Raw genomic sequence first — 17,521 nt, forward strand, 5'->3', positions numbered from 1 at the left:
AAATTATGTATTTTACCTAACACTGCCTGATATAGGGATGTCAAAAAAAAACCACTTTTGCTAATTTAGTATTAAAACAATCTTATAATCTTACTGATAAGTTACATAATACATTCATATATATTTTGGTAGAAATAATAATGACAATTATCACAGGTCTACTTGGAAATTTTTTTATTATAATTTTATAAAGATATGCTATTTCTGTGTCCTGTCTTTTTGGTTTTAAATAACTGTATATAAAAGGATCTTGTTTTATATATAAAATCAATATTTCAATTAAGTATGTGGATACTTCACAGGTACACATTACAGGTTTCTAGTGAAAAAAGTGCATAATAATTATACTAACCTTTTTTTTTTTTTAACTTTCATTACCTCGATGTAAATTTTCCAAATATCCTATTGGTTGACTCTAAAGATCACTTGATTATTTCAGGAATTTTATTGCTTTTTATCACTACTTAAGAAATTACCTTGGTGTTAAAAAAACGAGAAAAAAATATAGGTTATTATATGAAAGGAACAAAAGGTCCTACCTGTTTCAACCTCATGAAGAACGTCTCTGTGAAAGTCTTTCTGCTGAAATACCAAAATCGCTCATTTGCAGGATACACACGTACGACTGTCTCCAGGAGAAAGCGGACAGGCTCCACCACCTCTGTGACCACCATATCCACTGCCACAGTCATGTACACTCGCTTATCTGCAGGAGAAGTTTTCTGTGTGTTATGCTGTCTTTATCATTCCTTAGTTATATAAGAAAGCAAAGATTCCTCACTTACGAAAAAACTGTTTTTTCCAATCATGTTACGTTCTGTTTAATTTTAAATGTTGTACCGTCTCTTTGATTAAACAGGTAAACACATTTTCCAAGTATGTTTCTCAATACTCTTGATCCTATCTAAATCAATGGTCAAAGTCTCTGACAACCTTAATTTTTCTTTCTGCAAATCAGGTCCTTAATATAAAAGATAAGGTAAAATTTTCAAAATCTTTTCAAATTTCCCAAAAAAAACCTCTGGAAAACTACAAAGATTTGCCCTTTCATCTTATAAAAAGAGATACAAGAAACTATTCACTTTAATGAGTTGCATGGGAAGGACTGCAAATCAAAGCAAACGTTCAACCTTCACTATGCTAAATTTGTATAGGAAAATGCTTATGCAATGTTATATATGCTTTAAGGTCTGTCAGTACCCTCACTGTCCCCTCACTGTATGTTCAGGAAAAGCACTGATGAAGATTCTTCTGTACAGTTACAGATCTATATTAGAGTCCTGGCAAGTAATTTTAGGCAATAATATAGTGTTATCAGTCACAAGTTCAGTTATTATTTAAAATGTTTACTTGGCCAACACACCTGGGTGGCTCAGTCAGTTCAGCATCCACCTCTGGGTTTCGGCTCAGATCATGAACTCACAGTTTCATGAGTTCAAACTCCACATCAGGCTCTGAGCTGGTATCTCAGAGCTTGGTTGAGATTCTCTCTCTCTCTCTCTCTCTCTCTCACACACACACACACACACACACACAGCTGAGAAAATTTGTCAGAGAGAAAGAACAATCAGAAGAGGGGCAGAGATAGAGGGAAAGAGGGAAATGCAGAGCCAGAGAAATGCAGAGACTGGCTCAGTCTCACAAACTGGGGCTCAGTTTCATAATCATGAAATCTTGACCTGAGCAGACCCAAGAGTGGGAGTCTTAACTGACTGAACCACCCAGGCATCCAGGCCACAGCCTTTAGACCTAGAATCTTGTAGGCTAGTATCTAATGGTTTTCTTTAGTTTCACAACAGGCTGAAATACAGATTATATTTTATTTACCCTACTTGAGATTCATTGGGTTTTTTTTTTTTTCTTTTCTGCTTTTAAGTAGGCCCCATGAACAGTGAGGGCTAGAATTCACAATCCTGAGATTAAAAGTTAACATACTCTACCAGCTGAGCCAGCCAGGCGCCACTCACTGGGTTTTTCACTCTGTGGTTTGGCTATTCCATATTGTCATTTCTTTACTACTTCTTAAATATTTTTAAACTTTATTTTGTCCAAATTTTAGTTCTCAAAGTTCAAATAACCAAGCCCATCATTAGAAGAAACCTTCAGTAATGTTTTTTAAAAACATTATACAACATTTATATACATCAATTACACTTCTATTAATGTCAAATTCAATAAAAAACTTATTACATTCTTACTAAATACAAGCACTCGACCTGCCAATTCAAGAGAAATAAGAATTCGCTGTACTTGACCTAGCAGACCATAAAGTCCAAGGAGAGTACTATAAAAGTGTAAGAGACAACAATACAAAACAGAATAGAAAACACAACTTGGTGGTATAGTGAAAAGACCCAAGACATTTCATCTCTGGAGTTCCAACTTCTGTAAGAAATCAAACTTTTATTCACGAATTCTCTGAGTAAGTTATAATCTCAGGGACATCATTTGGAAATTTTAGAAATCAAGTCAATATTTTTTGTGGCATATGAAAATACATTATCTTTTGGATAAAAATATTACTGTAATATAGTATTAAGCTTATTTTAATAGGAAAAATAAGCTTATTTTAACAGAACAAATAAACCTTAAGATATATTATCTTTTGATAGAAGACCAAAGATATATTAAAAAGCAAAATCAAACTGAACTACATTAAAAACAGATAAAAATTGTTTTTATAACTTACTATTTGAAGTTCTTATATTTTATTCTTCAAAATTATCAACTGGCTTATTTTTCTCATTTTCATGTTTACTTTCTGAATGATTATAAGACAGAAGTTTACAGGCTGGTCTTTACAAGCCTGTAGGCAGAATTTACAAACTGTGGGTGTAAAAATTATTTATTCCTAATACATGAAAGGCTATATAATCATTATTATTTTCCTATCTTTTTAGCCCTCATTTTGAAATAGACCGCTTGTTGTGTGATCAAATGCATGCACTTTATAGAACTGGTAAAAATTCTTGCTAAGGAAATTTGGAATAATTACCATTTAATGCTCTTTATTAATATATTTCCATATTAGTATTCATTAATGCTCCTGTCTTTAACCAAATATCTAATGTGGGTATAAAGTAACTAATTTAAAACAAAAGATCAAACCAATAGACCCATTATTTTCTCAATACAAATTATTGGTTGAATCACAGTAAAGCAATTAGTATAACTTATAACTTTAGTTGTAACTCAGGAGGTAAAAATTTAAATTTTAGTTTAAGGACAGATGGCAGAGGGTAAAAAACATAGACAATTAACAGATCTCTGGATAAAGTAAGAATAAATATAAATATAATGGGAAGAATGATGAATGTACTATTTACCACTCATAAACTTACCGTTTAACACTAGACATGTCTAACAAAATGAAACGGCAAACAAGGAAAAAAGTGTTTACCACAAATGAAATCCTGAATACACATTACTAAGATCCCAAAGGTCAAAAGACTGGAAAAATAATTTAAAAATAAAAACATAAGTAATCTGTAAGGAAAATAGAGAACAGGTACCAAAGATATGCAAAATAACAGAATTTGCTTTCCCTATTTCTTCCACACTCTTCCATCATTGCTTCAAAATAACTCTATAGTAACATATGAAGCACAAACCCCAAATACTTTCTACATAATGTAATAAAACTAATTCACATATCTTTGGGGAGGATTCTGTTGAAAGTGGAGGTTTTCCCCATAGACGCATAAAGTACTTTTTAAAAACTTCAAAATCTATGGGGCGCCTGGTTGGTTCAGTTGTTAAGCACCCAACTCTTGATTTTGGCTCAGGTCATGATCTCATGGTTTGTGGGACTGAGCCCCACATCGGGCTCTGCAGTAACCGCACAGGGCCTGCTTGGGATTGTCTCTCCCTCTTTCTCTGCACCCCTACCAATCCCCGCTCATGCTCTCTGTCTCTCAAAATAATAAACAAACATTTAAAAATAAAAAATAAAGGCTTTGAAATCTAAATAATTTCATTTTAAATAAGCTCCAGAACTTTTTAAAACACAGCAAAACAACACTGACCATAATATAAAATTTAAAGCAAATAATAATGAATACTTTGAGAAAATTTACCTTTTGGGGTTTCTTCATTAAGTGCCAGAAATATTGGTGCATTGGGGTTCCACATGCCAGTAATAACATAAGCCCTCCCATCACAGCTCTTTCCCATAGATTCCTATAAAAATTCAGACAGAAATCACTGAGAATACATGCACCAAGAAAATCATCGTTTTAAATTATAAACATCTTACTTTAAGCAATCAAATTTATTAAAATCTGGATTTACAATCAAATGGATTTTTTTCTGTATTATTCATCATCCTACAAAAGCATTTCTTTCATTATTAAATTCTCCTATAGCTTTCCTTCAGAGTCTCTATTTAGAGACATGTACCTCTTGGATAGAAGTAGGTGTACCTTCATATGCTGACTCACAAAAACATAATATTAGAATGAAGTTATTGTATTTAACTTTATCTTAAACTGCTGGTCATAATTCCATATACCTACATACAAGGATGTCCACAGTTTCTACGAAAATTATAGTATACATCTCACTGAAGATATTTAAATTGAATTAATAGCTAATCAAGAGAAAAGCAGTGTTTTTCTTCCAATGTTCTAATTTATAATATATGCTTAAAATATTAGTTTACTTTATCACAATTAACACCTCTGAAAGTTCATACTTTTCTATCATCCATGTCAGATACTTGTATACTGCCTTATGATCAGTAACTAATGTTAGGAGACTTATAGAGCTTTGTAATCAACACCCAAGTTGATTATCTCCCTTTTACTCTTATACTTGCTCCCTCCTTCCCTTTACTCCTTCCCCCTTTCTTCTTCATCTTCTCCACTCTTTCAGGCTCCTACCAAGCCCACTCCTGACCCTCACGGAAGCCAGCAGCTCCTACTGTGAAAGCACAATCACATACAGTCGTGTGTGTGTGTGCAGGAGAGGGGAGGTTAGACGTGTGCCCACAGGAGAACAACACACAGCATACAAATATGTGAATGTGCAAAAACCATTTTATCTATAGAACTTTAAATTTCCTGTGCTCATTTCCTCCTATTACGAGCCGAGAGTGCTGGAAGTGTCAGGCTAAGACAAAGAGAAATACTTTTTTTCAATTTTACCCCCACACATAAGCTTCTCTGAATCCCTATAAAATTATTTGTCGTTTGGTAATTCTTGTGTCTATTTTCCTAATGTACTGGTGGTATTTCACTAATTGAACTGTACAGCTTGAGTGCAGGGATGCTGTGTTCTGGAGATGAAGTATACTCAAGGCCATGTTAAGAAAATTCACTCAGCACCTTCAACACATTCATATATTCCTATTCATTCTCTCTCTCTCTCTCTCCCCACCCTTTCCTCTCTCCCTCCCTGTGACTATCCTCTCTACCGTCTCATTATATCCTCATTCCAAACACGAATGGGCATCTGACCCCAAAAAAACCCAATTCATTTCTGGACAAGAGCTTGTGCCATGCTTGACTCCAAAAAGATGAGCTAGCCCAATCAAATTATTTCTTTCAATTAACAAATACCAAGAAAAGCAGGCACTTAGCAGTGGAGTTTAAAGGTTTTAATAAGAAGTCAGGCACAGACAGGCCACACGTAAAATGAAGCAATAACAGAAATTAAAAAGTAGCAAAGAATATATCAAGAACAGTAGAATATTAGGAAACTTCTAAGTGGTAAGAGAGAAATGGAAGAAACAAACCAAAAAAAAAAAAAACATTAAAAATAATCATGCAGTCAAAATACAAAGGCAGATCCTGGGAGACAGAGAAGGAGGGAGGAAGAGTGAGGAACAGAAAGAAAAAGGGCAGAGAAGGGGAGGGAGGGAAAAGGGGAGATAAGGAGAAAGAGGAGACAGAAGGAAGGAAAGAGGCAGAAAGGGAGCAGGGAGGGAAGGAAGTGGGGGAGGGGCAGAGCACCAGATCCCCGGGAGTGAGGGCAGCAGTGGGAAAAGGGCAGAAGCCTAAGAAAAAAAAAAAAAAAGAGAGAGAGAGAGAGACTCAAAGAGCAAGCCCATGGGGGGAAGCGAGACAGAGAGAAAGACCACTTTTCAGTGTTTAGGTAAAATTTATGAAGATCAATAACCTCTTCTATCTTCAAGGTGTTCTAAGTGGATCTCTATTTCTTATAACCAGAATAGCCTAACTCAAACAACCATACTTTTATGTCTTTGTAGTTCTGATAATACACCACTGCAAAAATAATGCCTTACATCCAAAGCCCTCAATAAAAGTTTCTCCTCATCAAGTATTGCATTTTTGTTATTGAACTAGACCTTTCTATCACACAGCCTGGCTTGCTCCCAGCCTCTTATAAAAATGCTTCTTGGAGTGCCTCAGTCAGTTAAGCATCTGACTCTTGGTTTCAGCTCAGGTCATGATCTCACAGTTCAAGAGTTTGGGCCCTGCATTGGGCTCTGCGCTGACAGCACTGAGCCTGCTTGGGATTTCTCTCTCCATCTCTCTCTGCCCGCCCCTGGTGCACACATTCTCTCATTCGTTCTCTCTCTCTCTCAAAAAAAAAAAAAAATGTTTAAAAAACTTTTTTAATTAAAAAAAAAAAAAAAGATGCTTCTTCAGTGGTCTTGCAGAAGAGTCCTTCCTAAGTCCTCTGCCTCCACCACAAGCAGGGCCGACAAAATCAGGGACAGCAGGTAAGGGCATCTGGACAAGTCTCTGCCCAAAGTAGGCCAGGCAGGAACCCTAGATGCCTTCCTCTAAGGAGAATAAACTGGGAAATCCAGACAGAATGTGGCCGTTTACAAAAGGAACACAGCAGAAAGGCCATAACACAGAGGCCAGAGAACACAGTAAGCCACAAATTAACCACTGTCAAGTCATGAGCAAGCTGCAGCTATGAGCCCAACTAGGCAAGCAGCAGCGTAAAGCAGACTCATGGTCCGGGAAAAAGATAACACATAGAAGAAGTAAAAACTGTAAGTTCGTGTTAATCCATCCATTTATTAAGCAACTATGATCCTACTATAAGGCATGGTCTATGCCTACTAAGTATCCGGCAAGGAAAACAAATCAAAACGATCTTGACCCTCAGGAGCTGACAGGCTAACTGCTGTCACAAACAGCAGTTTGTGACTCATTTGTAGATCATCAAATCAATTTAGTGGATTATGACCAGACTTTTTAATCAAGTAGAAGAAAAATAGCAGAGTTCCTCACACACCTAAGGGGTAAGAACAGTTTCATGAAAATTTTCTATCTGCTTTTTTATACATATAGATTACAAGCATACTGGATTAAAATATAAATGTATTTGTAACTATGAGTCCAGCTACTGGTCTCGTGTCAATAAATTATAATTGTAAAGCTCCACAAACTTTCTGAGGCATTTCTAGGACTTTTAAATTGCATTCCAGTTCCTAGAAACCAGGCTTCCCTGAGTTTTCAGCTATTCTTGGTTCCTTGCAGTTACGCTTTTCCTAGGTACTATAGTGCAATAAAATTTGCCACCTCAAAATGTGTCTCTTTGACAGGTAGGCTATTTTTAGTTTGATTATTTAAAAAAAAACAAAAGACTTGGGAAGAACCTCTGACCTCCCCCTTATAGTCACCATAGGTAACGACAGTATAAAATAAAATAGGTGAAATAGGGAGGAACTTAGCAAAGTCCGTTAAAATTCCTATGTCCCATTGTTTCTGAGTGGTCTAGCAAACATTTGTTTACCAAACATTTACTTTTTTTCATCTTCCGATGAACGGTCTTCCTTCCCTTTGAGGTCCCCAACTTCTACCCCTTCTCCTTAGCTCAGAATGGCATACAAGCCTCATTGCCTGACTACCTGTAGGCATCATATTCTTATGAAGCCCCCACACATATGTAATTAAATTTAATTCTTTCCTGTTAATCTGCCTCATGGCAGTTTAATTCTTAGACCCGCCAAAAGAACCTTGAAGACTAAAGGAAAATTTTTCCTCACCAACTGGATCAATGGCTGTGGATCAAACATTCTCATTTCCATATTCCTACGGCACAAGGATCTTCACCAAAAACATTCTCACTACTGGAAGACAATTGTTGTTTGTACCCCCAAAAAAACAAATTTTATTTATATGTGATTTTCTTTATATCCTATACATATTTAAGTAATATGGCCATTTGACTAAAATATATTTTCATCTATAAATATGACTTTCATGTAGATCTTATATTAAATTAAATTTATAAATTTATAAAAAGTCTCAATTCATCTTGCTTATTAGAAAATATTCACAGGGACGCCTGGGTGGCTCAGTCGGTTAAGCGGCTGACTTCAGTTCAGGTCATGATCTTGCGGTCCATGAGTTTGAGCACCATGTCAGGCTCTGTGCTGACAGCTCAGAGGCCGGAGCCTGCTTCAGATTCTGTGTCTCCCTCTCTCTGCCCCTCCCCGACTCAAACTCCCTCTCTGTCTCAAAAATAAATAAACGTTAAAAAAAAAAAAAAAATAGAAGGGGTGCCTGGGTGGCTCAGTCGGCTAAGCGTCCAACTTCGGCTCAGGTTGTGATCTCACGGTTTGTGGGTTCGAGCCCCACATCGGGCTCTGTGCTGACAGCTAGCTCAGAGCCTGGAGGCTGTTTTGGATTCTGTGTCTCCCTCTCTGGCCCTCCCCTGCTCACACACACACACACACTCTCTCTCTCTCTGTCTCTCTCTCTCTCTCTCAGAAATAAATAAAACATTAAAAGAAAAAAGATTTCTTCTAAAAATAAATAGAAAATATTCACAGGGAAGAAAAGTCAGCATTCTTAAGAATTGTTCAAGATAAAAAGAAAAGTCTCACAAATTCTGAAATTAAATACAAAAGCAGGGTTTTTCAAAGTTTGTCAGAAAAAAATGCAAGAAAGTGAAATTTGTTTTTAAAATGTTCACATATTTGAACGAGTCATAGAAGAACACAATATCGTGCTCTAGAGGGCAGAACTAAGACTAATTAGGCTAAGTTAAAACAGTTAGGATTCCTGGTGATTACAAAGAATTGACTTCATAATAATCAGAACTGACCCTTAGTTTTCATTACAAGGTAATAAGTTCCATTTTATGAGATGTAGTCTAGTCAAAGCTCAATCACCAGGTATTAAGATAGCACAAAAATCAGTAACATCATAACCACTGGTAACTGCAAATACAAACCCTCCCAATTTTACCAACTATCTGTTGTACAGAAGCTTCAGTGCTGATGAACCCTTTGATTTCAACATGCACTCTTTGAAGTGGAGGACTGCTCTGCCAAAGACACTCAAGACTAGAAGTTCATGCCAGTCTGTAATTCTATAATCTGCATTTAGGTTTTATTTTTTTAAAAAATCTCTGCCAGTGATTCACCTTAATCTTTTAAACTCTGAAAGCCTATGACTAACTGAGACCTAGGAACTTGTGTTACATGTTCCTGAACTACCTCCTTATGGAATTCTCAGGACTCCAAAGAGCTATGGCTTGCCTTAGGTAAAAAAAAAAAAAAAAAACCACTTGTATTACTGGTGTGTTGTAAATAGCAATGGAGGAAAGGTGGAACAGTAACTAATTTGTTTTCACATTCAATGGAACTGGTTTGTTCTTACCTTACCTTTCTGTGCAATGCTTCCTCTGTATTTCCGTGGCTCACTGTACCAATCTAGAAGAGCACTTAACCCACTGCTGTAGTTACACACTTAAGATCCTGCTTTCTTCACAAATCTATGAACTCACAGATCATAAGAGCTCTGTTTTACCATAGCTATAAACCCGGCACTCTACACAACGTTTGGCACACAATTATGTTTCCAAAAAAGGCTCAACAGACCATTGTGGGGCCACTAGAAAATCAATGCAACATTATCACGGAATACCTCTAACGGAAAGTTGATATAATGGATGATATATATTTAACTGACATTTGTAAAACTCAGCTGAACAGATGAAAACATGTAGTGCTTGTTATTCATCACTAAGTGTAAACTTTTCAGGTAAGTAAATTTATAATCTACTACTTTATACTTAATACTTACTCTAATATAACTATTTCCAACATTTCTACATCACAAAGTAAATATTTTTATTCAGTACAATATTTCTGTTTAAAAGTTAAGATAGTCAATATTTTCACATCAAACATCAACTCACAAATATATATATATACACATATACATATATATATATAAGCCTTCAAGAATATTCCTTAAACAAATACCATTACTATAGTAAATATACTTTGCTAAGGACAGGTTACCAAGGAGTATAAATTCAGAAAGGGAAGTGCTTTAAAGAAAACAAAAGCATTCATCTCAGTCCTCAAATTAGTAATAGTGCATTAAAATAAATGAAAGGCACCATATTCACTCTAAGCATCCCTGTTATAATCACGTATTTGTTATATTTGGCTCAAAGAAAAGATATCTTCCTAAAAACCTAAATAGATGAATAGAAGGACATTGTCAGAGCACTATTCTTTTATTTGCTTTCAATTAGCATATGATTTTTTTTGGTGGAAATTTTCCTAAATCTCTCCCTCATTAGTAATTTTACATTTGGGTTTCCAAATCTAATTATTAGTACCATACAGCTGAAAGTTAGGAACAATTTTGACAATATGACAAAATCTTCAAAAAGAAAATACTTTTAAAATATAGAATAACTATCATCTATACTTGGTTAATGTGCTTAAGATTTTCATTACCATATCCAGTAAATGCATGTCACTGTTCTTCACGTTTCGACCTGGGCTTAATAACATTCCAAAACATCTGAAAATATTGGGGGGAAAAAAAAGGACAAATAAGGTATCAAGAATATATAGAAGCCCAGTGAGCAAAAAGTCTTTTTATAATAACTATACAATCTGAGCTCTGTACTTACAAGTAGCTTTAGTTTTTTGGTTTATTTTTTTTTTCAAGAAACACCACAAAAAAGAATTCATTGAGGTACATAATAAAATCACATAGAAATAAGTTATCTAAATTCCCAGATCTTTATTTCTACATGTAAAATATTACCAATGATCAAAACTGTGATAAAATGGCCACAAATTATTGACTGAAACAAAATACAGTAATGAGATATGAATTAGTTTCTAGGTAGAAATGAGATTTTATTTGCCATGGAGTTATTTTAAACATACAGATCAAAATCAACTAACCCAATTAAATGAAAAAGGAGATTAAAAAAAATAATAAGACTGCTCCTTCTTTGCATCAAGCCAGATTAACAGAAACAATAACCCTGGCCTTCAATAGTCACTTTTACTGAGTAGCCTGTTAATATTATACCTTAAGTTTGAAAGAAAAGTTATGTAAAGTCATTACTAAATGTGCTAGTTTATTAGTGAAGATATTATCCAACATACCATATGTGATTAACTACTCTGTTCTCTGTTGCCTGATGCTAGAGACGCTGCAGGATTCCCATCAATACTATCACTTTATTTGTGAAGGATTCTCATAACCTCTAAAATTCAGCTAAATATAATGTTCTCATTTTTGTTAGAATATTATTACATCTGCTTTTAGGTAAGAAAAGCAGAGACCAGAGAAATTCAACAACTTACTCAAATTCTTTTTCCTATTAAACAGATCTTGTATATCTAGAGGCAATGTGATCCAGCTTCAGTATCCCTCTGCCAACCACACATAGCCACACTTACTAGGGTGTTTTTATTGTAGCTCTCTAAAATTTTAAAATATGCTATAGAGCATTTCATACAGGAGTAGAGAATATAATAAATATGTTAAGATTTTTTTTTTTTTAGTTTTTTTAGTCTTTGTTTATTTTTGAGAGACAGAGAGAGACAAAGCACGAGTTGGGGAGGAGCAGAGAGAGAGGGAGACAGACTCCAAAGCAGGCTTGGGCTCTGAGCTGTCAGCACAGAGCCCAAAATGGGGCTTGAACCCACAGACCATGAGATCATGGCCTGAACCAAAGTCAGTGCTTAACCAAATGAGCCACCCCGGCGCCCCAAGATTTTTTTTTCATTTTAAAATACTGGCAGCTGAATACATCAATATTTAGTCTGATCCTTGTTATTTTCCAAAAGTTTACCTTTCTAATAGCACAGTTTTTTCTTCCATGAACAAGGTAAGTCTTATCCCAATATGAATCTAGTAAGTGGTAAAACAATATATACTTCTTGTGAGTACTTGAGGACACCTCGCTCAAGGTTCTCTTTTGGCGTCCGAAAACAATCAAGCACACCACAAAGACAAAGTCCAAATATATTACTGTACCACTGAACAATCTACTAAAAAAGAAATACTTTAATATCCATAATTTTAATATAATTACTATACAATGAAAAAATATCCCTAGTAATGCCTATAATATACACTGTACAAATTAAATGTTAACTAATTATGCAATTCATTGTACTATTTCATCTACCATTGCTTAAATACTTGCTAAGAAAGAATAAAAGAGTGAATTCTTTTTTCAGATATAAAATTTGGTCCCCTCAACTAAAAAGTCAGGCCAATGAGGACAGAATACCTCTCTCACCTTCCTATATGCTTTGCTTTGGCTTGCATCTCTCATGGCTTTTTAAAGAACAGATTTGTATATTACAGGGTTTTTAAATTACAAAACTATCATATACTCATTATAAGAAGCTAATGGATACCAAAATGTATAAAGAAAATATAATTTATCCTTTCTCTCTCTAATGTCAGCCCCCTTAAGAGCCAGTGTTAACAATCTAGTATGCATCTTTTTGCTCTTTTGAAAACTTAAAGTTTTTCATCATTTCTTTTTCCTGCCAAGCACTTGCAGGTGAATGGTAAAATTGGTACAATTTTATATTTTCTTATTATTTCTATGTTCAATTCTACTGCAAAAAAGCCTTGGAAGCTTAGGTTTTCCTTACATGGCAGAAGCTCTCACTTTATTTTGATGATCTTGGATGTGCTGCTCTTTTCCCAGGTTATAAACAAAACATCCTGCCACCAACCAGTAGTGTGACCTTAGAGAAAGCATCTAACTCCCTTGAGCTTCTGCTTCCCCTTCTAAAAAATGGGAGAAATATAATACATGAACTCTAAGTAAGTTCTTCCAACATGAAGACTGCACAATTTTTCTCCAGCAAGCTGTATTAGTCATTTTCAAAATTATATTTCATTAAAGCACATCGAGTTTCCTACAGAGACAAGCAAGGTCTATTAGGAATAATGTGTCAGTAATTAGAGAGATATTATTAGTACCACAAACACCTAATGCAGATATTAAGTGCTTCATTGGAGAGGCCAAAGCATTCAACCTTTTCTTGTTAACTCTATAAATAACGTAGAAAATTGCCATCACACCTGTTTTCTCAAGCAGCTCACAGTCTACTGGAGGAGGAAAATACAAGTAAACAGGGAATTACAACCTGATCTGGTCAGTTCTAGGATTGCTGTATAAAGCATAGACAAGACATATCCAACATTACTTATAAAAGAGTAAATAGGTGACCTGACCAAAATTTGAAATCAAACCTCCTGAATATGATGTATTATAACATTAACTGTAACAGATACTGTGTATTAAATGCCTTAACTTTTTCTTTTTAAGTTTATTATTCTATTTTGAGAGAGACAGAGAGACAGCACAAGCAGGGAAGGGGTGGAAAGAGAGAAAGAGGGAGAGAGAGAATCCGAAGCAGGCTCCACGCTGCCAGCACAGAACCCAACACAGGGCTCAAATTCACAAAAACAGTGAGATCATGACCTGAGCCAAAACCAAGAGTCAGATGCTTAACCAAGTGAGCCCAACCCAACTTTAAGCCAGACATTGACTATATTATTGCATTTTACATTTCAAACCAACCTGCATATGAAAAATGGCAAAGCTTGTTTTCAGGAAGGCAGAAGTGATTTTTCAGAGCACCACAGCTATTACGTTAAAGGACTGGGATTCAAGCCCAAGTCCATGATCCAAAACTGCTGGTCTTTTATACACTGTACTCTGTTGCCTCCCTAACCTATCAGAAAAGATTATAAATTCCTTGTGTGACCCAGAACAAGTTATACACTGCAACATCTCACTTTCAGCATTTCTGAAATACATATAGTATCTGCTTACATGTTCACTACATTAATGTAAAGATGAAAAAACCTCATGGTAAAAGTACACTGTAAACTATAAAGCCCTTGCCATTATTTTAACAACCGCCATTATTAAGAAGGGAAAGTTTGGAGTGCCTGGATGGCTCAACTGGTTAAGCATAAACTTCAGCTCAGGTCATGATCTTGTAGTTCATGAGTTTGAGCCCCGCGTCAGGTTCTGTGCTGAAAGCTCAGAGCTTGGAGCCTGCTTTAGATTCTGTGTCTCCCTTTCTCTCTCTGTTCCTCCCTCACTTGTGAGCTTACTCGCTCTCTCACTCAAACATAAATAAAGATTAAAAAAAGGAAGAAAACCTTAAAAAAAGAGAAAGTTTAGCCTTCAAACATACCTGCGAGTTTTTACTCAAAACAGAACTTTAAACAGCTTTTAACACAAAATTAGCATCCATACAATCACCAAAACTTAGCATATCTAGCACTGCCTTAGACTTAAGTAATGGAAAAAAGTGAGAAAAACAAAGATGATATTAATGTCCTGTAACAGGAAACTGAATTTTTTTACTTTTGCTTTTAGTCCATCAAATGATTAGGATTTTACCTACCTCCATTTATCCTGCTAGAAGACTACCAATAAAAATTAAAGGAAGAAAGGAAGAAAGGAGGTAAGCGTCTACTATCAATCAAGGAACACTGTCTCTTAACTGAACTTTTGTTATTAAAAGTGAAAAGTGACAGTATGTCAGAAGGAGGTTAACAGAAATTCAAAGAAAAGCTGTGTGTCAATCGTATTTTTTTCAGAATATACACACTACAAACTAAATTTTGAAAAACTGGAACCACAGTCTCACCCTAAAGAAGTTAAAAAAAAAAAAAAAAAAAGGATAGTTGGAAACGCCTCGCAGGTGAGAAGTGTTGGGATTGTTTTTCCCTCACTAAAGTAGAGATAGATACACAGGCATTCCTCACATGCACAATATGGGAACCATTAAAACCACCACACAAGCCAAAACTGTACAAAGCGATATTAAAATCAATGGGAAAAATTATGATTGTCTTGCAACTTTTAAATATTTTTGTCAAAACTTTAAGAAGCTCTTTACTGTCAGTTTTAAGTATATAAAGAAATGGAGGGGGGGGAAAGTAAAACTATTATTTATTTAGTACCTTGTAACTTAAAGTGCTTAGAAACACTGACAATTAAAGTGTTTTATTTCTTCAGAAACAATTAAGGCGAGTTTGAACAGCACTTGCTTTCCTCTCACACAATTCACAATACAGAGTAAGCAAGCACCTGGTCTTTGAGGAAGTCATGTTCTTTCTAAGTTTGAATCAGCTTCCAGTATTTTCTCCTTTGCACTTTTAATGTTATGAAAAGATCTCTAAGGGCTGCATTAATGTGAAACTTTTGCTAGCATCACCTCCTCTGCAACATTCATCCTTTTCATCACAACCACTTTCTTTATTGATGCTGCTAGATTAATCCTCACTATGTTCCTCTGGCTGCCTATCTAGATTCCACTGAACAGTGGCATGATCAACATGCCCGTGGTTCTATTCTTTTCTAATTCCATCTACGCCCCATTCAAATCCTGCAGTTATTTGTAAGGGGCACTAAAGGGTCTGCCATGCCACATGCATACTATTCACTGCTGCTTCCTGTCATGATGTGTGAATGTTTTTAACTGCATGCTTCTCCCATATTTCTTCCAAAACTCAGCTAAAGAAACTGCATCTTCTCCAGTCTTGTAATTATCATTCCCTTTTAATGTAGCAACCAACTTCCAAATGTTGGCTTGAATGCTAGCAAAACTAACTAGAATTTTGTTTTTTGTTGCAGTCTTCAAAGCAGAAGTAAATGCTTTCAACTATAAGCACCTTTCTACTCCTACCGAACTTAAATATAATGGAGTCCATCAGAATCCGTCACACTTTTTTAGAACAGTTCATACCATAGCTTCACACAGGGCTTAGGTCTCATCCTGTTCTCATTCTGCTGTCACCATTTCCAAATCTTCTAAGAGTGCATGCACTTTCACTTTCAGCATTATCACTTTCCATTTCTTTCCTGCATTTTTATCTTTGTTGGCCAACTCTTTCAATTATACATTTTTGTGAAATGTTATATAGGTTTACCACTGAGAGGTGAGGAGCAACACAACACACTCTGGTCTGAGAATTAACTAAGCAACAGATGCACTGTGACCATTATCGGCAGAAACTGAAAGAAGTGATGTGACTGGTCACTGATGCTGTACTTATGCAGTGACTGTGGACTGAAGAGTTAACAGCAAGGTCTTCACTTTATGTAAATACTCAAAATTAATATACCATGGTAACAAAAAATTTGAACCATGTGGCTGCAGGACTGGTATTATTTAACTAAACCAAAATAACACAAATTGGTGCATTATCGTAACTGTAAAACAACACCTCCTTGTCTACATACATTAGTTCTAAAAAATCTAGCCATGGCTTTGCCTTCTCATGGTAGCAGTCCACTCCGATTCTGCAGGCTACTCTGATTTCCACTTATTACTCAAAACAGTCTCAGTAAAGATCATGATTGTGGCATTAGTGATAATGCCACCAACAGTAATAACAACAAGCATTTATTGAACATTTATTCTGAGTCCGGGACTATTCCAAATACTTTATAGGTACTACCCAATTTTTTCCTCCCCAAATTCTTAGGAAGTATTATTCACAACTTACATATTAGAAACTAAAGCATAGAGGGGCGCCTTGGTGGCTTAGTCGGTTAAGCGTCCGACTTTCGCTTAGGTCATGATCTTACGGTTCATGGGTTCAAGCCCTGAGTTGGGCTCTGTGCTGACTGCCAGCTCAGAGCCTGGAGCCTATTTCAGAGTCTTTATCTCCCTCTCTCTCTGACCCTCCCCTGCTCACGCTGTCTCTCTCTCTCTCTCCTAGGAATAAAAATATTTAAAATTAAAAAAAAAAAAAGAAACTAAAGCATAGAGAAGTTAAATAATATGGCCAAGGTCACTGTAGAGCCAGGATTCAAATCTAGATCAAGGACTCCACAGTGTGAACTTAAAAACTTTACTAACTTCAGTGCCATCAGTCACAGGAAGAAATCTCTCCATTAGATTTTATGTTTATAAGCAAAAGAGGTTTACAAAACTGGCTGTTCTTTTCTTGCCATTCTTCAGGTGGCAAATTCTTACTTTTTCCCCTAAGATTACCTGGTACACTAGGACTAATGACTAGGAAAAAAATAATTTAAAATAGATACTTAGGATTGCTTTAGATCTGCTACCAGTGCAGAGAATTTAATCCACAAGGAAGCTATTAAAGAAGAGGTAATATTTTTAGGTCCTTTTTTTTTCTTTTTTTAATTATCAACCAGTAAACTTCAAGAACATACAACAACCTCCAAACATACCAACCAGAGGCAATAACTCCCACATTATAATGGATCAAAATCTGAAATCCAGAACCATTTTCAAATATGAATACTTTTACTAACTCTC

At 35.6% G+C, this 17,521-nt stretch overlaps 1 protein-coding gene across 3 annotated transcripts in view; it reads right to left on the reverse strand.

The window, feature by feature from the left end:
* Window positions 1-17,521, reverse strand: part of RABGAP1L (RAB GTPase activating protein 1 like) — a 746,017-nt gene that overhangs the window by 614,231 nt on the left and 114,265 nt on the right. For 2 of the 3 annotated variants that reach the window (XM_039242373.1, XM_039242374.1), the window contains exons 8-10: window positions 10,682-10,748; window positions 4,077-4,179; window positions 540-706 (exon numbers count right to left, since the gene is read on the reverse strand). In XM_039242373.1, the coding sequence (XP_039098304.1) occupies window positions 540-706; window positions 4,077-4,179; window positions 10,682-10,748 (337 nt within the window). Of the gene's footprint in view, window positions 1-539; window positions 707-4,076; window positions 4,180-10,681; window positions 10,749-12,039; window positions 12,067-17,521 lie in introns of those variants that run through there. The other variant, XM_039242375.1, reaches the window with a different exon arrangement.

The sequence above is a fragment of the Hyaena hyaena genome, unplaced genomic scaffold, assembly GCF_003009895.1.
Source record: "Hyaena hyaena isolate Hyena2069 unplaced genomic scaffold, ASM300989v1 scaffold_209, whole genome shotgun sequence".
NCBI lineage: Eukaryota > Metazoa > Chordata > Mammalia > Carnivora > Hyaenidae > Hyaena > Hyaena hyaena.